Source organism: Carassius auratus, unplaced genomic scaffold (genome assembly GCF_003368295.1).
Source record: "Carassius auratus strain Wakin unplaced genomic scaffold, ASM336829v1 scaf_tig00007487, whole genome shotgun sequence".
NCBI lineage: Eukaryota > Metazoa > Chordata > Actinopteri > Cypriniformes > Cyprinidae > Carassius > Carassius auratus.
This window is the reverse complement of record NW_020523854.1, coordinates 283427-310229: the sequence shown is the minus strand read 5'-3', so window position 1 is coordinate 310229 and position 26803 is coordinate 283427. Positions and strand designations below refer to the sequence as shown.

Below are 26803 nucleotides of genomic sequence, written 5' to 3'. Positions count from 1 at the left end.
AACTAAAGCATATCATCACAGAACTTTCTCAGTCATTAGTTAATGACTTACATCAAGAGTCTTTTCCCTTGAAATGTTACGTTTAAATATGCAGATAGCTTGTTTTGGTTGATTTAGAAGAAATCTACAGAAACAAACAGAAGATAGGCTTAAAACAAACACCTTAATCATATTTTGGAAATTTCCTTTCCATTAGAGCAAAAGAAGACATGGAAGAACGAATAGACCAAAATCTCATAATTAAACAGAAGTGTCCTGTCTTAAACAAGAAATTCATAATTTTGTGTATGTGTGTGGGCATGTTTTTGTGACATATCAGGACTCAACTCTGTATAATGACATGGGTATGACACCGGTATTACAAGGAGAGGGTGACTTATGAGGACATAACCCATGTCCCCATTTTTCAAAACGCTTATAAATCATACAGAATGAGTTTTTTTGAGAAAGTAAAAATGCACATTTCCTGTGAGGGTTAGGGTTAGGTGTAGGGCCAAAGAATATACAGTTTGTAAAGTATAAAAACCATTACGCCTGTGGTATGTCCCCACTTTTCACAAAAACAAACGTGTGTGTGTGTGTGTGTGGCACAGTAAGTGAAATTGAACAACATTGTGAACTGATTAGTTTGTAGACATCTTTTGAAAAATTAAACAACATGAAACAATTGGGTCAGTGTGAGGGAAATAAAATAAATTGGTAAGTCAGAGTTGAGTTAATTTATGTAAAGTTTTGTTTAGAAAAGATAAAAAAAAAAAAGAAAAAAAAAGAAGAAAAAATATTATATAAAAAAATAAGTGCAGTTTTTCTTCACTTGAGCCCCTGCCCCTCAAAATGTCTGTGCACATCTGGGCAGTGCTGGGCAGTGCTCCTTTAAATACGCACGAGGAATATGAAAATATGACATGACGTCAGGCGTTGTCTTTAAATATTGATCTCGAGCGCTTGACTGCCGCAAAGCCGCTCTTGAGAACTTTAGAAAGACACAAACATGAGCTGAGCGGCGATAAGGCGAGCTCTGCGCGGCTTCGCGTTGGAAACTTGGGAGCAAAATGTGCCTTTTAGACCTGGAATATGAGATTTTCATAACGGATTACATTTAGTAGGATGCTGTGTCACATCACCGGGTCAAACAAGAGGATTACTTTAAACATTTTCAACTCTACAGCAGCACAGAATCAAGTGCGCTGCTGAGGTGATCTAAAAGTGACGCGACGCTGAAACTAAAGGGCAGTGGAATTACCTTTGTTTTTGCTGATTTGGAAACTTTGCGTTATCGATACCTGCAATTCTCAGACTTGAGTCCGGTAGGGAATATTAACTCTCCTTTTCCCGATTGAGATGCAAGTTCGCGCCGTCTGAGTTGATGGGGAGAACGAGACAGCCATCAAACCTCACAGAGAAACTTGCGGAGAAAAACATGCCGTCTTTTCATCCATGGAGACATGGCATATAGGTTCCTGTCCAGCCGAATCGTGCCACCCTCAAACAGATTAAGCAGAAGATTTATTTTTATATTCACTATCTCTTTGTCTTTCATGTATCTATGCTACAGCATCCTCTTCTGCTCCGGTACAATCATGCCTAACCAGAGATTGGAGGAGCACCACTGCGTCCGTCTGAAGAACATGGGGAGTAAAAAACTTTTACAGAAGTCACATTATTGCACTATATCAGCGAAAGCAAGAGTCATCTCGGACGAGACGAGGGCTGTGGGTCTCTTAAACCTTACTGGCAACCAAAGCAAACATTCAGCCTTTCAGAAAACAACACAAGATGTGCTAGATCACAAGCAGAGTAATAACACTAATTCACCAAAATACGGGAATAAGAAGCTGCCCAATGCACTTATAGTTGGCGTTAAGAAAGGAGGCACCAGGGCGGTGTTGGAGTTCATCCGGATTCATCCAGATGTTCGAGCTCTTGGGACCGAACCACATTTCTTTGATAGAAACTATGACAAAGGATTGGACTGGTACAGGTAGGTTTCTTTTCTAGCTGTTAGCAATACATTCTGGATTCAAAATTTCATTAGGCATTATAAAATCCACAATTGCATTATTTATACAAGAAAACCTTGAACATTGAACCTGACACAAGATAACACAAGTGCTGTTGTACTGAAAATTGGTCATCACAGATACGGATATTCAGTGCCATAGCACAACTGCAAGAAATATATTAATATTAATTAAGAAATTAATATTGATTACCATGCATTTCAGACAAATATTGACCTGGTAAGGTAATTTGTGTGTTTCTTTTTCAACAATGAAATTAGTTCTTATAGAAATCAAAGCATCATCGTTATGTGTCAAAGCAGCGCACAGACTAATAGTCTAAAAGGACAGATAATATGAGTAGCACAAATTTACCTTTCCTGCACAAAAGGTTTTCTAATCACCACTCATTGTGTTATTAGTCAAACCTCATCATCGAGCATGCAATAAATAAATAAATGAAAATTACAATTACAACAACTCAATGTAATTTTTCCTAAACCCACTCCTTGGTTCAGGCAAAAATCACACTGTCTTCAATACTGTTTGCAAGAAAGAAAGAAAAAAGAAAGAAAGAAAAAAAAAACACAATTTTCCCACCTTTTAAAAACCTGCTCCAGGCAAACTCTATTCCCTCCTCCACTTTCACTTCAAACCGCTCACATATACTCAGGTCTGGAATGAACACAGACACAATGAATTAAAAATTTAAAAATGTGTCAGTGCTCATTTAAAGCATTCTTGAAATGCAGATAGGCTAAACAAATTACTCAACAAAATACACAAAATATGTTGGTATTCCACAATGAAACAGTGCTCAGCACAAACTATTTGTGTGACAGTACTGCTTTTAAATTGGTGGGAAGCTGAGATCCAATTAAATAATAATGAAAATAATTCAATCATATGAATTCAAGAGCCTCTCAAACTCAAAGAAAATATACATTTTAGGTAAACACATTTTTCAAAATTGGGCCTAATGGGTCAAATGTCATAAAGGTAAGATCAGCAGGGTGCAAAAATGATGAAAACTGCCTTTTTGCGGTGGCAGTAAGACGAGAGCTGAAAACTGGAACTGCTGACGAGGAGATGTTTGCAGTAAGTCATACTGAGAGCACAGGAATGATAGTGTTTTGCCCAGAGAGCCAGAGCGGAATGACACAGAGTGATTGCAGTGTTCGGTTTCAGGGGGAAAATATGCAGATAAAGGCCAATGGATCTCTTTCAAGAGTAAACCTTCCATAAAGCCTGCCAGGGAAAGGCATGGATCATATTGATCAGTGGGCAGATTAGAATCAACTCCTTCCTTCCTTCTTCCCTTTCTACTGATGGGCTGCCATTCAAATACCCATCGGGGAGCCGTTCGACTGTACGAGAAGTCTGTGTCGATTCTGTGTGCTGTGTAGTAGGGCCATGAAGTAGGGGTCTCTAGGAGACAATATCATCCCTCGCTCTTCCAGCACGTCGTCTGCCTGCAGCTCAGCTTCAGTAATTACACACACACACACACACACACACACACACACACACACACACACACACATCACATCCCAGCTCAGACAGGACAGGGAGTGAAAGAGGACTCCCTGTGGGCCATGTCCAAATGTGAGAGGGAAAATCCATAGAAGCCAACAGTACATACCTGTGTGAGAGCAGCCCTTTAGCAATTAGCAGTTGTTGCGGCTTGTTCGGTCTCATCGTAGTCTGGATAACCACAATAAAACAAACTTTCCCTCTGTTTTGTGTTCGTTTAGGGGCAACTCCACTCACCCACGGACTACTGTGCTTAAATCAAGCGGATGTGTTTGTGAGATGTGTGGATCGATGCTAGTCCCTTGTATTTGGTCATGGGGAGAAAAAGATGAGGAGGAAAAAAAGATGTAAAGAGCCAGGATAAAGGGGAGATGAAAAGGAATTGTGTGGCGCAGTATGACTGCTAAACAAACAAATGCCCACAAACAAGCTATTAATAATAGATGTTCTTTTGTAAACTATAGCAAGACAAACCTATTATCCAGTAGTTACTGATGCTGGGAACAGTTTGTGTATGGTTATGCTGGTAATCAAGTCATAAAGCATCAGATGCTTTGATATAGGGTAGATTACAAATTGTAGTCCGTTACTGATTACAGATTATATGATGAAGACTGCAGTTAATAATGCAATCTCGGTTACTCATTTTATGTTTTATATATATATATATATATATATATATATATATATATATATATATATATATATATATATATATATATATATATATATATATTTTTTTTTTTTTTTTTTTTTTTTTTTTACCAAACTGCTTTAAACTCACCATATTGAAATAAAAAATTCAAGAGATAATCCATTTATAGATAGATAGATAGATAGATAGATAGATAGATAGATAGATAGATAGATAGATAGATAGACAGAAAGACAGACAGACAGACACTTGGACACTAAAAATATAACTATATAAGTATCTTATTTGTTTACAGATTGTGACCAGTGTCCAACATCAGATAACTGTATATATGAAAAAAATAATATTACATATCAGGGTTTGTAATTTGTTGCCCAGACTTCCAAAATCAACAATTACTGAAGGTCACGGGATATGATAATAATCACTAACTTGCATAATTATTTGTTTCATAAATGATCTAATAGCTTGAGAGTTGCTTTTTCCACCTCAAATTCAGAGCCATGGTTTAATAATATAGTCAAAGCTGAATTGTTTGGTACCCAGTAAAAAAAAAATAAATAATAATAATTAGGAAGAGTCAGTGTGCAATGTGTAATCATGTTATCCATATTAACTGTAATCTGATTATGAGAATTAAAAATATGTAATATACTCTAATTACAAGTACTTGTTTTTTGGAATCTGATTACATAATCCAGATGTAATGTAATCAGTGTAATCAGTTACCACCCAGCTTTATAATTACACACACACACACAAAACAACATGCCTGTAAAATGTGCACACATTAACACATAAATACTTGGATTCTCTTATTCTCATGCTAAGAAACTCATCAATACTCTTTGTGGATAGGTTAATTAAAATGCCACAGAGGCCAAGACATTGAAACAGTCCCCCTAATCCTTACTGAAAGCCATTTTATTTTAGCCACTGACATCTTGCAATAAGAGGACCAATAAGGGCGGCAATAAAGGGCAGAAGTAATGAGAAAGATGAATTGGCTGATTAAGTCAAAAGTTCCTTATAAAGCCCTTTAATAATGTGTTTTAGGGTCTTGTTTTTCATTTTACTTCAATCTTTGTCTTGGCAAGGCCCATTCATTAAATTCACATAGCGTTGTTGAGATTACCCCTGGGTTTTTACTTGGAGTTGTCCTAGATGGAGCAAGAGCAACAATGTCCTTGCTTAAAATAATAAGATCTCTGGCATAGCTAGAAAAAAAAAAGTGCTAGGTTTCTGGACAAATTCGTTAATTGTTTTGTGAGTTGTGTATGCTCTACCACTCCTCCGAAGCGTACGAGAGGGTAGCAATACATATGCGGCGATGCTCATTACTTTATTTTTAGAATGGACAAGGATTCTTATGGCCTCATTTGTTGCAGGCGATCCTGTTTTCCCATTATGAGTCGACACTCGTCAGCTTGCTGATATAGGTATCATATACCAGCGATTCATCAAATCAAACAAATATTCTGCACTACACACCATCTTGACTTAAAAGGGCATCTAAATCCTACTGATTTTACTACACTTGGATGTTCTTCAAGTAGATTCCCTAAGAAGTCCTCAGATTGTACGAGACGTCTTTTAACATTTGCTAGAGCCAAGAAATTCCTCCTGGTCCTCTATTAATTGGCTCGAAAGGGAAAAGAGCAGCGAAACACAACAGTCAGAAAGGTTGACGAGGACAGAAAGTTGGACAGAGCTTATTTAACTGGGAAATCCGCACTTTCCTCCATGCACACGAGAGAGATTTCTATTCCCCCGCACCACTAGCGGGGATTGCTAATCCCAGCATGGTTCAGAGAGTTGTAGAACTTCCTGTCGCATTAATTACCTACACGATTCAGTCTTGGATGTGCCCCAGCAGGAAACTACCGCAAGCTACCGAAATGGTTTGATTTGGTGATTTTAGTGTAAATTACTCATTAGACATGAGTGCCGCAAGCAAGAGCACAGAGTAAATAGGAGCTACACTGAGACAGTGTGTCTACCGATGGGAGTCCATTATGGGACTGACTGGATTAAGGCTGAATGTTGAATGCTCCGAGTCACTCTAGAGACAAACCGCAGAACTGCGGAGGAGCTGAAGGTGAGCGCTCAAATTCACTTCAGAATACTTGAAGAGAAGCAGTCATCATATATTATCATACATTATGGCATTCCACTGGCCCTCTGCTGTGCCAATTTAATTGTGCATATATTGGGCCTATAAAGCGCATTCACCCCTTCACACATTTTGTTACTCTGTAATGCAAAGTAAAAAAAAAAAAAAAATACACTAAATAAATAAAATAAAATAAAGGCATACTTAGTGCATTTAATAAAATCTATTACCTTGTTTTAACTCTAAATAACTAATAATAATAATAAAAAGAACTAAATGCATACGTCATGAATTTGATAAAATTCATGCCCTTGCTTTTACGCATGTAAATTACCCCTGAAGTTTTGTCTATACATATTAACATGACCTGTGACCAGCAGTGCAGCTGAGGTGTTTCATGTGCAGTAAAAATACACCGGTGCGTGGGAGAACACTCTCCAATGTAGTACATTTCCAGGAAACAGGTGCATCATAAAGACCAAGGACACACTTCATAAACCTGCCTCGTATAGCGAGAAGAAATCCTTTGTTGAACCTTTCTCTTGAACCTTTAACACCACACGTTGTGTTTTGGTGATAACCTAACATTGCACATTAGAACATGTTCCTGACAGTGAAGCACTGGGAGAAGTTTTTCTTATTTCTTTTTTTTTTTTTTTTTTTTTTTTGTGGATGCTTCGCAGTTCACAAAGACTGGGGAAATGAATGGCGCTGTAGAAAAAAAAAATAGTCTGTTGAAGTACCGAGACTTGTAAGATGATTAATCTTCCAACAGGACAATGACCCAAAAATATACCAAAAAATATATAATAGTCACACTGAAGTGGAGCGAAAAGCTCATGCTCTAAAGTGGCCCAAATCAAAGTCGCTCCAGATTAATTATATGCTTAGGGAAAATTACTTGTTATTCATCTACAGTCCCCATCAAACTTGGAGCATCAGCAGTTTTGTTAAGGTTAACAGTTATGTTCTGCATAACCTATCTCGACCGAAGAAAACAACAGCTGGAGAGAGGGAGAGGAATACTAATGTATCCTATTACTACTGTATCTATTTTGTAATTTGTAGAACAGTAAAATGTTCGTTTTTTCTTTCCCTTTGACATCATAGAGCACTCTGTATCGATGTGAAAAAAAGAAAAAAATCCAAGAGATTTTATAGTGCATATGTGGGCACCAGAGAGGGCTATACATATCATTTTTCACTTTTTTTCAGGCTCCACTGCGTAAAAATAACCATTCCCCATTTTAAAATCAATTCACAAGCCAATGCATATTCACAAGCGCATCTTGTAGGAGAAGATGGCGGTAGGAGATGGTGTGCAGTGAAGTTATTTGTCGCTACAGGATGCCATTTTAGTCATGACTTCTTTGGGAATGGCTCGAGTGTCTGCCATTGTACACATCATCTGTGACCATAACCCTTCAGTAGCTGCGTCAAGAAATAAAACATTTAAACAGTATGTACATAGAATATGTTATGCAAGGCCTCTATTTTCATGCAATTGGACAATTCATTAATATGACGAAATTTTGTTTAGATCACACTTTGCTTGCTCTTGAAAAGCAGGTATTCTGCATTGCGTTCAGGTGTCCTTGCCATTTGCATTTCTGCCACATACTGCGTAAGCCTGCTTCTCATTATTCCATGGTAATGTTTCCATTATATCCTGCAGCTTTGCAATGAACCCTTTAAAGCAGGAGAGAAAAATAGCTCTGAGGAGGCAAGTAAACCGAAAAATAAGTTACACCCGGCTGGCATGCCATGACACAAACATACATAGCTGGATGTCTATTTGAATACATAATGCTCTGGATGCGACCCAACAATGAATTACAGTAATCTGAAACACTGACACAATTAACTACTAAAATTCACAAGAGAATGTGCCGTTTGCTGGCCTCTGATTTGGGAGGCCATGCATTTTTTCTTTGTGGGTGGATCAGAACCATTCCCTGTTGGACAATGAAAGCTTTGGCTCTCCTCGTTTTTCACTTCTACGACCTTCTGAAGCGAGCAGTACTCTGTCTGTGGCTTTGAAAAGAACGATAGCATATTGTGTTTTGACAATGCAACGGATACAAGACTGAAATTAATTGGGATAATGAAGCAACAGCATTATAAGACTCATCAAATGTTGTAAGCTCTGATATAATGAGTAGGATTTTTTAACAAAACAAGCAAAAAAAAAAAAAAAAAAAAAAAACATCCTACACAGTTCTTAGCTGTGTAATTTGAAGCAATTACCATTTACTGAGGTGCTTGTTTTACTTAGTATGACTGAAGCTACAACAGTAGTGTATCTTGTGTATAATCTTTTAAAATTGATTTTCTCCATAGGGACATTGATTTTTTACAATGCTACATAAAAATCTTTCAAGACAAAGCTCTTGTGAGCTCTGATATAGCTAATCAATTGTATGTGCTTTCGTTAAACCAATCTGTTTGCATTAATTCAACTTATAATAACTGTATTTAACAGTGGGATTTCTGGTGAAAAACTACATTACCCATGATACAGAAAATACTGAAAATTCTTCAAATAAGAGAGTCTCACTTCCATGAAGCACCACAAATGACGTAATAGAGTCCGTAAAATATATTGTTTCTAAAGATACAACCAGCAACTTTAAATTATATTTTTATACATCTCTGTTGTTTTTAATTGGCAATGCTTCATGGGATTGTAGTTCTTTCTTCAATTTTCAGATACTTTTTCACTTCAAATCAAAGTATAATGTTGTGAATCTTTTTGTAGTTGGTTGGTGTGGTCCATGCTTATGACAATTTATCAAAGACTTTTTTTTTTTTTAAATCCCTATGAGAATATATGGACTTCTGGAACCAGCACTGTTGAAAAAATTACTTCTTAAGGACAATTGCAACAGTCAAGCACGTGTAATTTTCAGTATGAACACACTACTCACTATTTATACTACAAACAGCATAGAATACTGCATAAGCATGCAAATTGAGAAGCACCTATAGATACTGGTATGATGATCGTATTTGATATACGTGTGATGTTGCGCATCGCACCTTGAAATATGAGCGTTGGACCACCGTGCTCTGAACTGAAGCCAGAATCCAGGAGACATCACGTCTTTGAGCTCTCCTCCTCCTCCCAGGGACGTATCTGAAGTAAATGAGACCAAAAATACTGTGGCACTGCTGAGGCGCAAAAGATGTTTCAGTTCCAACACAAATGAGTTTGGAGATTGACAAGTCTGGGACCTTTCATCTTTTTATAGTCTCTGTTGAGGAGCTCTTTGAGCAACTACACATGAAGTCTGCCGACGCACTGCTCTGAATCAAAATACACCATTTCCCGGTGAAGTGTATGGTAAAGTTAATTTATCATCGTGCGGCGGCCTTGCAGTCTATTTCAGGCTAGTCGATGGTCTAATTGCTCACGTTCTTTCTGTCCAGATCAATAATACCAACAGATTGTTTTTGTTTAATTTCACATGTTGCAATTACAGATAAGACATAGCATGATGAATCTATGAGGGCAAGTGAGTCATTTGTAAATGCACATTGAACGTGTTGTGTTGACAAATGTCTAGCAGAGCTTTAGCATGTATAAATCATTCATTAAATACAAAGGGCTAAGACGAATGTGTGGCTGAAATGATAATACATTTTTAAGGTGTCATATTGAAGGAGTTCAAGTGCTGGATTTAGTCACATTATTACTGCCAGCACTGTTCACCTTCCACCCACAGTGTGATGTATGTGTGGTTGGTTCATGGTTAACTCTTACTAGACTTTCTCTGAGGCCAGTTCCTGTTGCTGACTGGTCATTAATGGTCTGACATCCTCCCAGAAGAAAATTTGACCAGCTGAAATATTCAAGAACTGTATTATAGTGGTGGCAGAATGAATCAATCGCTCTTGCAAGGTCTGGAAGTGGATTTTTAATTAGACAAACATCTGTGAGATTATATGAATTTATAACTGCACATGGAGATGTAACTGGTAATCAATTTGTTATGGTAAACTACATAAACGCTTTCAATTAACTTCTCCCTGGCAGTGACACAGAGCAGGGCATTATTTCCTAACAGGACATGATGTGAAAAAAAAATCATGGTATGTTTTCCATGTTAAACAGAGGTTTTGGTCTTAACTAGCCATGATGGCAATACACCAGCGATGAGATTCTAGATTTGGAATGGTTTCTATTTCTGCAACTTATGTGTTTTGTTCAATATTAAAATAGTTGATTTCAATTATATTTTTTGCATGACTTTAATAGCTACAATGAAATGATAATGGATAATTTATCTCAGATCTTGATCTTTTTAAAATTACACTTGGCCATCTTGAAGAAAATAAAGAGAACTGCACAAATAAAAGAAAGGAAATATGGAGTTCCAGGGCTCAGATGTTAATAGTTTGGATGACCAATCCAAAACCTCCCTTAACAAACAAAACTCAGCCCTTATATAACTGTGGTACGGTCCGTACCATTAGCAAATGACAAAGGGGTCACCTACACTCAAATACATTCAAATGACTTAACTACCTCATTTAGAACACCATAAATAAAATTAAAACCATCCATAAATCATATTCACTTCCACACTACAACAAATCATGTAAATGAAGAAAGACATATTTTGTTTCTACTCGATTTTACATCTTGCATTCACAAGCGTGCTTTCCAGTGAATAGAAAATAATGCTGCATGGACCCTTTAGCTTGCAAAAACAAGACAACATACCGTAAACTACCTAACTTAGAGCATGCATATTTAGACAAATAAACAAATCATACAAAGATTGACTCAACTTTACAAAAGAAGAGCTAAATAGGAGGAAAACATGAGAACCATTAGATAAATAATAAACAAACAAAACATTTTTAGTTTTGTTTGAGACACTTAAGTTAGAAATTGTAAAATCTTTAGGAATTGGACAAAAATATTTATTTATATATATATATATATATATATATATATATATATATATATATATATATATATATATATATATATATATATAAATATAATATAGTTGCATTCTAGCTTTATATATAATAGACATTTTTGAGCAAAAAAATAAATACATAAAAACCAACAAATGCATGTCCTAAAACTATCCCCTTTTCAACTATATACTGTAAAAATGTAATATTTAATAGGTCTGTAGTAACTGTACAGGGAACGATATTCCGTTGCAATATACTTTTATGTTGATGTTTTAAAAAACATTAATAATAATAAAAAAAAAAATCTTCGGGAAGTATTAGGTAAACAACACATCACAGCAATATCGATGTGATACACCTTCGTGCACAATATATTATTACACTACAGTTTGTTGTGATTGATAGATATAGCAGACTATGAATCAAATATATCAGACATCGGAACGTTGCATGTCATTGAGATTTTCGGTGAAATGCGTAGGATGTACAGTAGAGTCCACTTTATGGATGGACAAATATTCAGATTACAAAGTCTGCACACATTTCTGCCAATTTCTTTGTCGTTTCTACCATGTCATATAAACCTGCATTTAAACAGCATAAAAAAAACAAATCCAACTGTGATTGGCTGCTGTCTTCCCGTCTAAGTGGGCAGTTCCTGGCCAGAAAAAGCTGCAAACTGAGCTGATGCTGATTTGTAAAGTCTGGTTTTGCAAGACTTAAGAACTACCCTCTTCTGAATGTTTCCAACAACACCTTTCAGCAGCGTTTGGGTTTATCATGTTGGATTCCATGTAAATGCTCTGTTGGAAACATTAATGTAATTAAACCATAAGAGACAAACTGATAATACTTTATATGTCCATAGGAAGACCCAGGCACAGGATATTGTTATAACCGGGATGGGCTCATTAAGAGTGTCAGCGATGACAAGCATTTGAACTGAAACAGGAAATGAGGCTCACTGTGAGCGTATGTCCCTGCAGCTTTGTCATGGTGATTGATGCTTTTCATTTGAAATACCAATCAGATCAGCACTTGCACCAACTTGATTTTGCAATCCTCTGTCCTGCCATAAAGCACTTTAATTAGCACAATGAGGCTTAGATTAATTAGAAAGAAACAGTTAATAATCGCATATGTAGGTTAAACAAGACTTCAGCTAACACAGTACTGCAGAGCCTCTGAGCATACATTATCTAAATGTGACCAGGTTAAGTCTAACACCCATGGATTGAGTCATTAGATTTCTTTAGCAGGTGTAGAGGAAAACAAACCGTAGGACACCGTCACATATAAATGGACTAAAATCTACCCTGCAAAAGAGGGAGGTACAAATAGCTTCACACATTAAATTATGGGATTTTGTATGTATAGAATTGTAAGACAGGTCCGACGCACTTAAGTGCAGGAAAGCATCAAGCACAGTGCAGAAGAAAACAGACTTTATTCCCAGTCCTGCTCAGACAGCATCAGGAGGGCGTTTAGTATATCATATTGACTGAACATTCACGACTGACCTTTTCATCAGACGTTGGTAGACATTTCTAAGGATCAAAATGGTGGACTTACAAGTTTCAATTTGAAGTGAAGGTTCAGGAATACAAAATTAAAAGAAAACGCCATAAAACAGCAATCAAAGCGCAGAGTCGACTGTACTCTAGCTGTGCTGCATTCCCCAGTCTGTCTGAACTTCTGGAAAAATCCTCATGAGGTTGCATCAGAACAGTGTATAATGATAACGGCTTCATATATATATATGAAATATATATTTATATATATATATATGAAAAAAAAAAGTGCTGCAAAGTCAGTCAAAGTCACACTCCTAATGTTTCACAGGTAAACAGGCATTTGCAAGTCAAACTATTACAAAAAGAGACAAAGAATTATAGATTAATGTGAGGGCTGTTTGTAGTAGAATCAAAGTAGAATCTAGACACAGAATCTAGAGAAGTTGCTATAGGCCCTATACAGTCTCTCTTCACAGTTGAACTTCTTTCACTTTCCAGTCATGAAAATACTTTATGTCGGTTTAATTAAGTATTATCAGATAGTGTGTAACAAAAGAGATTATCTAAATACACCTAGTCAGTTGTGGAGCCATTTATAGGTGAAAATGGAGTGCTGCTTTACCAGTCTAATTGGACTTATTGACGGATTCTAAAACGTAAACATATTAACGTATATGCACAGATTTAGACACATAAAATATCTTCAGCTGCATTCCATTTTATATAGATATTTTGAGCAAATAACACCATGTGTCGTAAAACTAACCACTTTTCAATTATACAATAATGTAATAGATAATAGGTATATAGCAACACAGGTGACTATATTCTGTTATAATACACTATTATTTATATATTTTGTAAACCATCATGTAAAAATAGGAAAACACATTCAATACATTTGACAGCTTTGAACATATGTAATCTCACTGTCTAAACAATACAATGAATCTAATTAATTTAATGGAACTAAAAGTATTTACAAATACATATCTCCAAAAGTGTTAATATGTTAAAATGTTTTTGATGCTCTCCATACAGTTATGTATATTTTAGTGTCTGTGCAAATATATGAAACTATCACAGCCATGTCATGATATCCTTTTTTGGGTGTTAAATAATGGTGCAAGTACCATTAATCTGATTTGCACAAACCTTAGTTAATCATGTTGCATGATTTATTTAAATACTCTCCTCCTATAAATTTTGTGTCTGAAAGGGAAACTCCTACAAATGAATATCCAGTGCGGCCAGCTACGAAACCCTTTAATCGCTAATCAGGATGTCAGGATGAAATCCTCCAATTGCCCCAAAAAGAATGAGATTGGAAAGTCTCTAAAAGGTCTTCTGCATCCTGCGCGCTGCCATCTATTAGACAAACATACTGCAACGTGTGGAACACAAAGGTGCGGCGCAGAAGAAAGTCATCTCAGCGTGCAGGTTGGCCAGAAGCCTTTTTTAATCAGAATCAATGACCTCGGTAGGAACGGAACATTGGTTTGCACTTAGCACGGCATGCAGACTCGTCAGATTTTTTTGTATGAAGTTGTGTTTTTTTGCATTTATCGCCCAGCTCACAATGTGGCCCTGGAATAGAGATGCCTGGGCTGACAAAAGAGCCTTTTAATTTGAGAGGATAACTTTAGATTGGTGGTATTAATATGACACTAGCTGATGCAATTCACAGAGCTTGTTCTCCAGAGCTCTCACGACCTTGTCAGCAGATCCCATACATATCTCTGAAAACTTCTCTTCAGCAGAAAAGACAACAGGAATACATCATGCTCTGGCAGACAATTAACAGCACTGTAACTTTCAGATGTAATATCAGACCTTTGCCTAATGTCACTTCACATTTCTCTGAGGTGGTAGATCTGTTGGCAGTAAGAAGTGACTAAGCCCCCTGATGAATTAGAATGTCAATCTGCATTAAAAGTGAAAGCCAGTGATACCCAGACATCAGGATATCCTCCATCATGTGGACCTGTGTCTACAGATAGTGTGATCCAATAAATGCAGGGCTTGGAAAGATAGCTGAAGTAAATGTTACAATGGAAACATTCCCTTAGGAATGTTTGGTTGCAAACCGGCGGTAATTGTTTTATGTCTTACTTGTTTATGATGGAAATTCAATTAGGAATTAATTCTCTTTAATTCTGCATGAGACTGACTTCAAAGTTATTTCAATAGGAAAAGATAAAAATGTTTCCTTTGCTGCACCACGATAAGCTTATTAATTATGTAATTGCAGAGGAATTATGCCGGTGATTAAAATGTTTACATTTTTGGCATGCATGCTGTTGCCATTAAAATCAGTCCTATTACAGGGTAATTTCAGGACTCTATGTCACACTTTACTTTCAGATTCTCTTTTTATTTTTATGCTTAGTAGTGTAAAAAAAACAACAACGGCCAATGTGTTTTCATGTGTGTTTTCTGTACAACGATGTAGTGTGACGCATCGTTGGAGAAACTAACCAGCTAGTCATGACTGGTTTCTGAAACCGTAGCAACTTTGTCTTTCGAACCTTGTTGACCAGAACTAATTATGTCACACAGGTGTTTGAGTAATTCATTAATTATCTCAATGTCAAATTAAATAAAATCAAATTCTTATAAATAACAAACATGGCATAAGAGTTCAATTCTCTTGAAATCTAAAAGGTGTAAAATGAAATTTGTGTTGTCATGCATTTAAGCAACCACGATAGCATGCTTATTTAAAATCCATGTCATACTAACTAGAAACTAACCACACAAGTTTGCAATGCTGTTTGCGAATACTGGAACTATGTTGCTAAAAATGTCTGGGTTTGGGTTTGTTTTCCTATTGACATGCTGTCTACTTGTCTTCATGCATTGCATGCATGTTTGCATTGAACGTTCTCTCTAGATTACACCTTTTCACATGCCACAATTGGTCAATTATGCACAATGTCTGCACGCTATAACTCAAACTACTTTGTAGCCATTACCTTAAAGCTCACCTATTATGCAAAATAAACTTTTATATGGTGTTTGGACATAAATGTGTGTATTTTGAATCTAGTCAAACTGCATAGGGTGAAGCCACGGGGGTTGTTTGACAGCTCTGCTTTGCTAAAGTTTCCTCGAAATCCCGGTGCTCTGTTTTGGATTTAAGACTGAATACAAGAGTCTTAATTTTTCTCCCAACATCTGAGCTGCTGAGGACGCTGTAGATTCACTTTCATTTTTCTAGGTAATGTGCCTCAAAATCTACCTAAATGCACGTTTCACTTCAGACTCCTTTGTGAAAGTCATGACGTTATAGTGCTTAGCGCTTTAACCGTATTTGTATGTGTACATCAAGTATTTTTTAACTGATCAGGGCCATGCCTGTGAGATTAGTTTGTGCCATTCATAGTGTGAGATTCATTCGGCCACACTGCTCGGTCCATTGATGTCAGTAACATTGCGTGGTTTCGGCCCACTCTCAGTGTATTTGGCCTCTCATTTGAACGGCTAAACACCGGTTCTCTTGCCCTAAGTTATGTTGTGTCTACCTGCTGTTTATTGCTGTAGATATGCAATGCAGAAAGACAAATACACAACTCTCCCTTCCGGAGATGGGGCGGAAAATGCATCTCTTTTTTTTTTCTTTTTTTTTTCTCCAGCTGATCTGTTGGGTATTTTGGGCTGAAACTTCACAGACACATTCTGGGGACACCCAAGATCAATATTACATCTTGTAAAAAGGGGCATAATAGGTGCCCTTTTAACAAGTGCAGACACATCTGGGAAAAAGAGAACATACTGTACGGTCACCCAACTATAGCTTCAGCAAACACTAAATTGTTTAATCATTTTGGTAACGACGTGTTGTAAGCAATGATTTTGGAAAACACACCCATAGTTTAAATGACAACATCTGATTCTGAAGCAACCTGTTCAGATCAAATTTCTGCAAGTAACATTTATAAGTGATAATAAATTATAGTATAGCAGATTTATTATAGTACACTTAAAAGTGTCACTTTATTGTCACAGCTCAGCTTAGTTTAAGACTTATGACTCCATCATCCAATCAGCATTATAAGTAATTAATCACGTCACATTTTGGCTCATGTGATTGGTTCAAAAACAGAATTTTGAATATTTCAGATCATCTACATCTGGGTAGACCTGTGCCAGCTGACTAACTACCATTGTGATAAATGACAATACTAAAAAAGTCAGCTTTCCTCTGGTGTTATTTAGAGCTCATTAAATGAAATATTAATATTTTAATTAAAAGTGAAAATTAAGCGAAGCTCTAACAATCTTCTACTTCCACTGCATTTCACAATCTTTTCTGGTTACCATCTAGTTTCATTTCTGCATTAGCCATAAAATCAAAGCTTTCAAAAAAATTTTACAAAATTCCAGGAACTTTTTTCACATGGCTACTTCACTGGCTAGTCTTCACTGTGGACCCAGCAGTACGCTTCTGTGCACCACTTTGCAATTAACACCTCTCTATTCCAGCTTTCAGCTAACTTATCCTTCACTCTTCTCACTAAATGAATTTTCTTCTAAAAGACCAGACTCTTATGTAAGCAACAGAGCACCTGCCAGCCCCATCTCAAGACAGCAGATGAGAGGAACATCAGTGATGTGATAACAGTCACACTGGCAAATCCATGCCATCTTTTTATTCTTGAAAATGCAGTGAATTAAAGAACTGCGAGTACAGGGGTAGGCGATGGCGCAAACACAAAATAAATTGGAGCTTGGGCTGAAGCATTTCTTTTAATAAATGTTCTGTATAAGAGGACACGCAATTCTAAGGAAATGTCTTTTCTGTGTAATTTAATAATTTCACACAAATATTCACATAATAAAAATCAGTATTCACTGAGGAAAATTATAATGCACTTCATTTGAGTTGAATAAAGTATAAAATCTCCCTTAGCGATGCATGAAATATTAGAGTTTGCAAGGAAAACGAAGTTTGGTGTTACAACTTCAATAAGAGCGATTTTTTTTTAGGAGTGCATTTTTGGTGGATGTCTGAAAAGAAATACAAGTTTGATTATGTAACCGAAGTATGCATTGCATCAGTTTGAGGCTGTGTTTGGTGCTCTGCATTCAAACACACAGTAAAGTTGTTTAGTGGGTGAAGCTCCATTGCACCGTATGCAAGATTAATGGCTGCCTCTGGCCCTGAACTGCTAAGGCTAACAGAGACACCCTGGCCAGCTACGCACCATTTATAAATCAAGCTAAATGGATCAATATTTTCAGGACTGTGGAGGTAAAGTATCGCAACTCCTGCTTTAGGAAAGCCCATTATGAATCGGGGATGAGTCACAACTGGTGGAAACGCGAGGTTATTCTCTGACCCCTGTATTCCATACAATAAAGTCGGTCAATATAATTTCCATCTTTATTACAGTCTTTCCCTATGATTTAAATTCGGAAGCCCTCACTAATCCTGTCTTATAGCTGTAATTCTCAATTTAATGGATGAACGCTGATGTAATCACATAAAAAGTTCATTTATAGCTTGGTTTAATAACGTCGCAGAAAAAAAAATATGAGGGATTTGTAAATGTAGCACATATCTCTTTCATTAACTAACGCTGATACCTTACAAGTTTACTTGATCAATCATATAGCATTGTACATTAGCGAGGAGCATTTGTAGTAGACATTTAACATACGGTATGACTCATGTGATTTTTTTTGCCATTTATTGAATTTATTGAACAGGCAGGAAACAGAACAGGAAAATCCAGGGGTTTGTACTATGATGGTGGCTGAACAAATTTACAGGATTAGTTTAGAGTTGACATAACCAAACCAATCCAATCTGGCTTTGCATGACACTGATCGTTAACTTTCTTTGTCAACTCAGGCTTCTTGAGAGAAAATCAATGTGATTCACTGCCAAAGACAGCCAATTTTATCTATCTTTCTTTCTTTTATTTATTTATTTACTTATATTTTGTATTATGTAGTGCCCTTTAATTTGAAGCAAGAAAAAATGTGGGAGTGACTGTGTCAGTCATGTGTCATTATGCTCAAAGCTAACTGGTCAAATTTCATTTTAAAATCTCTAAACCAGAACAGAACAAAAAAATTCATGATTTAATAGAAGTAGTGACAGAAGTTTTCTTATATTGTGACCTTCATCCAAGTGAATTATCGAAATAGAATTGTTGGGAAGAAACTTTGTTCGAGGCCAGTTTGACTTAAGACTTGCCGTTGAGATGGATAGGGTTTATGCTGATGATATGATTGGAGCCCACCATACTTCATACTTGGAGTCCAGCATACTAAAGAAAGTCTACCGTTTTTCGTTCATGAAGGATTCGTTCATTTTGAATATTACTTTAATATGACTTGGGAACATTGAGTCATGTAAGCGAGGGATTCATACAGGAAACAGAAATGATTAGTTAACCTCTCAAGTCTTCAGGTCTGATTTGTTTGTTCTTTTGTCAGCTGCATTGGATACAGAAATTAATGATTCCAATCTTCCTTACAAACACATGCACAGTCACGTGATTTATACTTTTGTGAATTTTTGTCATGTTCATTAATGCTTTAAACTTTATCCGTATGATGGGGGAAATCACTGTGATAAAACGAAAATGCCTATATAGAATAACAGCATGAAGTAAATAAGTAATGTTTGTGTTTGTTAACAAGTGGGCACGTGACAAAAGAATGAACAACTTGAACCCAAAGCCACGAGAGGTGAACTAATTAATTCTGTTCCTGCTACAGACTGCATAGCTTCAGCTTACAGGGATGTGACAAGACATATGAATGACTCATATTGGCAGGGAAATCGAACTAACAGATTGTATTGCCTCACTGAATTTATTGTTTCAGTTTCTCCTAATTTGGCCTTGGTTGCATTATAGTTTATTTTTCTTATTCTAAATGTGATCAACGTCACGTAAGTAGATGTGTCTGAGAATTCATTCTCTTAACATGTAGCAGTAGTATATTGAAATTATCAAAATGACTCGACAAACAATTAACTCATTGTGACGAACGAGATTCAAAGATCCAAGTCATTAAAATGAAACGAACTTTCCATCACTACAGAAGATCCAGTTATGATATTTGGGAAACTACAAGTTTGGAAAAACAAAAACAAAAACTAAAGTAAAAATTAAATGTATGCATGAATAACAATAACAGGCATATAGAAAATGGGGTGAATCAACGCTATCTCTCGGCCAATTCGTACGTATTTTACGAGTTGGCTTATTCGTACAAATTTGTACGACCTCACTCGTACGCTTTTATACGATTTGTCTAAACCCCAGTGACGGTTAGGTTTAGGAGCGGGGTTAGGTGTAGGTCATTCGTACAAATTCATACGCATTGTGCAACTCGTAAAATCATATGAATTTGTACGAGTGTGGTCGTACGAATTCGTACGAATAAGCCACCTTCTGAAAAATGTACGAATTGCCGTGAGATCAGGTTGGGTGAATAAGTTCTGTTAGCATTGTTAGCCATTTTCCTAAATTGCGCCACTAAATTATACTTGCCAATTTAGTGACTTTATCAGACCCCCTTAGTGGCTTTTTTCCAAAAAAGCACCTAGCAACAAATCCAGTGACTTCTCGGACGATCATTACTTAGTTTCTGAGACTCGTTGGTAGTGCTTGCTTTCCCAGCGAGCACACATCTTTCTCGCTACGTCTGATCAACGAGCGACAGAGAGCAATGCTTTCAGTTAAAATAGATATTCTGTTGCTCCTCTGATTTTACATGCAAATACAGCATAGCCATTGTCTTTATCTTATGTGTATTGATTTCATCAGACGACGACTCAATTATAAATCAGGATTTCTGTGTGCGGATTAACATCTTGGAAGAGAGAGCTGGTTATGTAGTCTTAATGGACCATGTTTCAGTCACCATTTCATATTCATCCAGTTGTCTGACAACAGAAACAGTAAAATGTATAAATGAAAACAGATTTATCGATAATAGGCAATATGATGCAATGACATTCTGAATATGCTAATTAGCGTATGCCATAATCTAGCAACTTTTCAACTGGTTTAGCTAAATTTCCATTGAAAGAAGGTGGCTATACTGAACCCCACTCTGCGTAGACATGTTAGGGCAACACATGTCAACGAAGCAAAACACTCAAAATGACTTCTGACTGGCTAAATGGTAACATCCTGCATTCAGATAGCAGTTTTCCTGCCTAGGGCTGTCGCAGAAAGGAGTGTGATTTCTCAAGACACCTGTTTCAGTGATATCTGTCAGGTAAGGGGAAAGTTTTCTGCGTGCCGTTCCATAAAAAATATGCTCGCTCCTTTAAAGAGGTTGACTGGGGAGCAGCTATCTACTAGAACTGTGACCAATGTGGATATCACCTGGTGTAGTCCATCAGTTCAAGTCAGAACAACTCTTAAAGTTGGACTCGATGGTTCCATAAGGAAACTTGTGAAAATAATGACCTATTTCGCATGTCCCAGATTTGCCCAAGCCTTTCTCTCTATTGTGCATCCGTAATGCAGGTGATGGTGATTTATGAGCAGGAGTAAAGGATGTGCCTGAGATTTGATAATTTCCCCATACCCTTCAGCATCACACTCACCCGGGAGATAAGAGACTAGAAATATTGCCGGCGAGTATTAAAACCTCATGTGTGCGCTCTGATTATTTTGTCACTTGCTGTAACTGAATTCCTATTTGTCATGCTGGAGTCTACACTAATGTGAGGGGTGACCACGTTCCACAAGCTATCTTGCTTTTTCCTCTCAAGGCTGTGAAAAGAAAATGCCAGGGTTGCTTATATAGTTTCCTCAAATAAATATAATGCATTTTTTACACTCTCTGAGGAAATGCGAGTGGTGTTTTCCTGTGGAAAACTCACAATGGTTTGCTACCAGGACTGCTAAGGTACTATGGGTGAGTGGTTTTTAACATGCTGCTAAGCGATTGCTAGGTTATTGCAAGACGGTTGCTTACTCAAGGCAAAAGTGTGGCTCCTACTTCCTATAGAATATTGTCCTGGTTGTATTTGCCAAATGTCAGACTGCTCGGAAAAGCAATAGCACACCCCAACAATTTGATGCATCATTCATGTCTGTAGGGACAAGAATGGGGAGTTGCAAGCTGAATTTTTAATACTTGGGTTCTTGCTTTGTACTTTTGCTAAGTTTGAGCATAATAGCCATAACAACTTCAATAAATGCATGGCTAACAAAGACACATTAAAGTAAAGCGCAATCCATATTTTATGATGCAAATTATTACATTCCTCTACCTAAGTATGTTTTTATAGTAGAACATAATTAAAGGTTTTTTCATAATAAAAGATGTAATAATAATAAAAGTATGTCAATTTAAAAAAAAATGTTTGTTTCAAGGGTTTGATATCCAGGGAATACATTAACCAAATTTAGAGCTTGAACACAAAGCAGGTAGCTTTGGACAAAAGCATCTGTCAAATGTTAAAATAAATATTTCTAAATATTACCTTCAGGGTAAGAATTAATATTTATTAATTTAATTTATTAATACTTTCTCTCATTTTTTATATAATTATCTTATGACTCTGAGCAGATCATAAGTTTTATTGTAAAAAGTTATCTTTTAAAATGTGTTACAAAAAGAATTAAAAAAAGAAAATTTAAGTTGCCTTCAAGAAATGCATTCTTACACGCACACATATACATATATATATATATATATATATATATATATACATATATTAAACAGCCTGGTTTTGCTCTTATATTTACCAAGAGTGCCAATGTAAAAAAAAAAACACTTGTGAACCTATATTATAAATTCATTTTGATGAATATTTCTGTTTGTGTTTTCATAGGGGCCTTATGCCACGGACTCTAGACAGTCAGATCACCATGGAGAAAACACCAAGTTACTTTGTGACCCGGGAGGCACCGCGGCGCATCTCAAACATGTCTCGCGAAACAAAGCTGATCGTAGTAGTGCGGAACCCAGTCACGAGGGCGATCTCCGACTACACACAGACCCTGTCCAAGAAGCCAGACATCCCTTCTTTTGAGGAACTTGCTTTCAAGAACAGGAGTCAAGGCATGGTGGACACCTCCTGGAATGCCATCCGCATAGGCATGTACATCCTCCACCTGGAGAACTGGCTGCAGTACTTCCGTCTATCGCAGATCCATTTTGTCAGCGGGGAGCGGCTCATCACGGATCCAGCCGGAGAGCTGGGCCGCGTGCAGGATTTCCTGGGGCTCAAACGCATCATTACGGACAAGCACTTCTACTTCAACCGAACAAAAGGCTTCCCGTGCCTGAAGAAGCCGGAAAGCAGCAGCCAGCCCCGCTGCCTGGGCAAGTCCAAGGGCAGAACTCACGTTCAGATTGACCAGGAAGTCATTGAGCAGCTTAGAGAATTTTATAGGCCATTCAATGTGAAATTTTATGAAATGGTGGGTCATGACTTCAGATGGGACTGAGGAGGAGGACCTTGATGAAACCAGCCTTGCTTTCCTGATGATGAACACATCTTCAAGGGATAGTTCGCCTAAAAATGTAAATTCTATCATGATTTACTCACCCTAAAATTGTTGCAAATCTGTATGCCCGTTTTTCTTCTGTGGAACATAAAAGAAAATATTAAGAAGAATGTGCAGTCTGATCAATTCCCAGTAAATCATATGGACTACTCTTATAATACATTTATGGTGTTTTAGCAGTCTTCAGTCAATTCTATATACACTATCCTTCAACAGTTTGGGGTCAGTAATAAATACGAACTGGACAAAATATCATAATTCCCCCAAAAATATTAATCAACACTACTGTTTTCAACACTGATTACATGAAAAGTTTCTTGAGGAGCAAATCATCATATATGACCCCGGAGTTCAAAACCAGTCATAAATAGCACAGATATAATTTTAGCAATAGCCAACAAAACATATGGGTCAAAATTATGTTTTTTTTTTTTTTTTAATGCCAAAAATCATTAGGATATTAAGTAAAGATTATGTTTCAATATATTTTGTAAATGTCCTACCATAAATATTTCAAAACTTAATTTTTGACTAGTAATATGTATTCCTAAGAATTTCATTTGGACAACTTTAAAGGCGATATCCTCAATATTTTGATTTCAGATTTTCAAATAGTTGTCTCTCAGCCAAATATTGTCCTAAACAATATGTTAATAGAAAGGTTTTTTTTTTTTTTTTTTTTTTTTTTACTTACAGATGATGTATAAATCTCAATTTAATTGTATGACTGGTTTTGGTTTGGAGGGTGAGTAAATGATGATATGAATCATTTTTGGGGTTAACTATTCCTTTGAATCAGTTTACAGGACAAAAGGTAACAGAACACCTCAGACTAATTAAGACTCAGTGCTCTTAATAAATAAATAAAAAGATTAAATATGGGCAAAATACAAAGTTGTAAGTACTGTAGCTCGAGAGACTTTGCCTTTGACATGAAATGCTTTAACACATTTAGAACCCAAGCAAGGTCAATAAACAGAAGAAGTGAGAAGCTCAGTGTTTGGTGTGCACAGCGTTTGTTTCTTCATTGCGCTCCTGTTACTGTTTAAAACACTCCAAGTTAACTGTCTTGATATGAAATAGAAACCCGTAAAGCATACAGTGACTGCTGAGGTGTGTCATTACATTTATCTCACATAATGTAGCACAGCAAAACAAATTAAATTAATCTAAAAAATAAATAAAACACACACACGCACACACATTTACTTTCACCCTCAATGCAGTACGAGAAGTTCATTCAGGTTTTGTTCAGTTCAACCTCTGGATAACTCTCAAGGCCAGTGGAAAACCGTTAAAACTTTAACAGATTAAGCATCTTTTCATTGGATATTCTGATGCACAATTCTGACAGTAGGAAAACATCAATGCATAAGGGTCTATGGTAAAAACTGAAGATAAGATTTTCTTGCTCTACAGTATATAAACATCATAAAACATTGAACACACAGCTCTCTTTCCCCCCAGTTATTCATAAATCATCACATAATATACATCACATAAATGATGCCAGAGCCATGAAAACATTAAAAGGGGTCATATAATGCTGCTAAAAGGAGCATTATTTTGTGTATTTGCTGTAATGAAATGTTTACCCAGTTTAAGGTGGTAAAAAAAAAAAAAAAAAAAAAAAACATTATTTTCCACATGCTGTACATTATTGATTTTCCTCTATGCCTCACCTTCTGAAACACGTTGATTTTCACAAAGCTCATCTCTCTGAAAAGCGAGGTGTGCTGTGATTGGTCAGCTAACCAGCACGTTGTGATTGGCTGAATGCCTCAAGCGTGTGAAGGAAATGTTACGCCTCTTAACATATTGTGATGCCTTGCCCCATAACCCATTATAAACGTGATATAAACATGATTTCTAGTTGTGTTTTCTTTTGGAAGGCAAAAACAAAGTAGTTTCAATTTCTCAACAAAAATGATGTCGCACACCGCGGCCTTGAATGAGCAGAGGCTGAAGGTCTAGAGTGAGCCGTGGCTGGCTTGAGTGAGCAGAGGCGGGCGGCTTGAGAACGGTGCGGCCGGCAGATTCTATGAAGGAGCGTACCTTGGTCTTGCAGCAACTACAAGTGCCAACCTCGGGCTGGACGCCGCTTCGGCCATGGTGAAAGCAGATCCTGCGATCCAAAGTGCAAAGTTGCTGTATTTCCTCAGCGACCAGCACGGATCACCTCCATGCATGACGAAGCGGATATCGTCCTCTTTTGGAAGGCCAAACAAAGTAGTTTCGCTTTCACAGTGAAACACACAGCATCTATATGAGATGGTGGCGGCGGCAACAAAAATACTAAAACTAGAATAAAAGGTACGCCTTCTTTCGTACATATTTTTTCAATTATATTCTTAAAAGGAAAGGTTCTTTATTAGCATTGCTGCTTCCATGAAGATCCTTTAAAATTAATGGAAACTTTTCATTGAACAAAATGTTTGTTTTTTTATGATGAAGAAAAAAAGGTTCTTCAGATTATTAAAATGTTCCTCACACCATTAAAAAGTGTTTACTTTTAAGAACTGAAATGTGAAGAATTTTGTTAATTTTCTAATGGTTATTGAAACATTTTCTAGCAGATTTTATATATAATTACAAAGAAAATGCAAGTATTTATGTATTTATTTAATGTAGTGCATGTGCTTTGTTTCAAGAAACATTAGTCATTAATATACTTACATATCCTTATTATAACAAAGCTCAAATTACAAAATTTGTTGTTGTTTTGTTGTTTTTGTCAAAGACACAAAAGTGGACATCAGAGGACAGAAAATGGTGTAACAGTGTCCTCATATGCTCCTACATATCTCTTCCTTTCAAAAGCAAAACAAAACTGGTTTTAGCTATACAGTCCCTTGGTTTCAATCTATAAATTCTCAACTAATGGTCATTTATCTTTCATCTTTTATGTGCAGTGATGTCCTTTATTATGAATGCAGTATTTGCAGCATCTGTCAGAGCGACGAATCAAGCATTATTCCTTTAAAACACATCAGTGTGCTCTGAAAAGGTCTACCATTGATTTGCTATGATCACGAGGAAGGAAACAGCGCAATTACTGGTAGAGGCCAGTTTAACCTTCAAAGTAAATACCGAGAAATAAACAGACAGTGCTGAAAATGTCATGAACTTTGAGCTTTTCAGAAGCATCTTGTACCTCGGCCTTAATAAGTAATGTCAACAAAGTCAGGTATGCCTCGTCTGCCTGTCAGAGATGGTTGGAGAGTGTGATGGTGCATTAGGATGTTATTCTAGAGCTTTTAATGGCCTATGAAAGCATCCTACATTATGGTCAACCAGTATGAAGTTTTCAGTGGCTGATGCAGAAGGTAATAACTAGAGATAAAGTGGATGATGCTTTAAGTTCTTACACTACTCAAAAAAAAAGAAAGAAAAAAAAAACAATTTTGCCAATAACAAGGATAGTTAAGAAGGATTTTAATGAGATTTTAACTCTTTTACTGCCAGCAATTTTGATCATATACACAAATCTTGCTTGCCCCCAAAGAATATTTTGTTGTAGGAATATGTAAATTAAAAAAATCTTATTCCAACACTTAAGTTCC

General features: G+C 36.6%; 1 protein-coding gene across 1 annotated transcript; it reads left to right on the top strand.

Moving 5' to 3' along the window:
- Positions 1-976: 976 nt before the first annotated feature.
- On the top strand, positions 977-23667 carry LOC113071519 (heparan sulfate glucosamine 3-O-sulfotransferase 2-like). Its single transcript, XM_026244868.1, has 2 exons — positions 977-1981; positions 22562-23667. Exons 1-2 carry the CDS (start codon positions 1446-1448, stop codon positions 23178-23180), a joined length of 1155 nt encoding a protein of 384 aa, XP_026100653.1. The 5' UTR covers positions 977-1445; the 3' UTR covers positions 23181-23667.
- The last annotated feature ends 3136 nt before the right edge of the window (positions 23668-26803 follow it).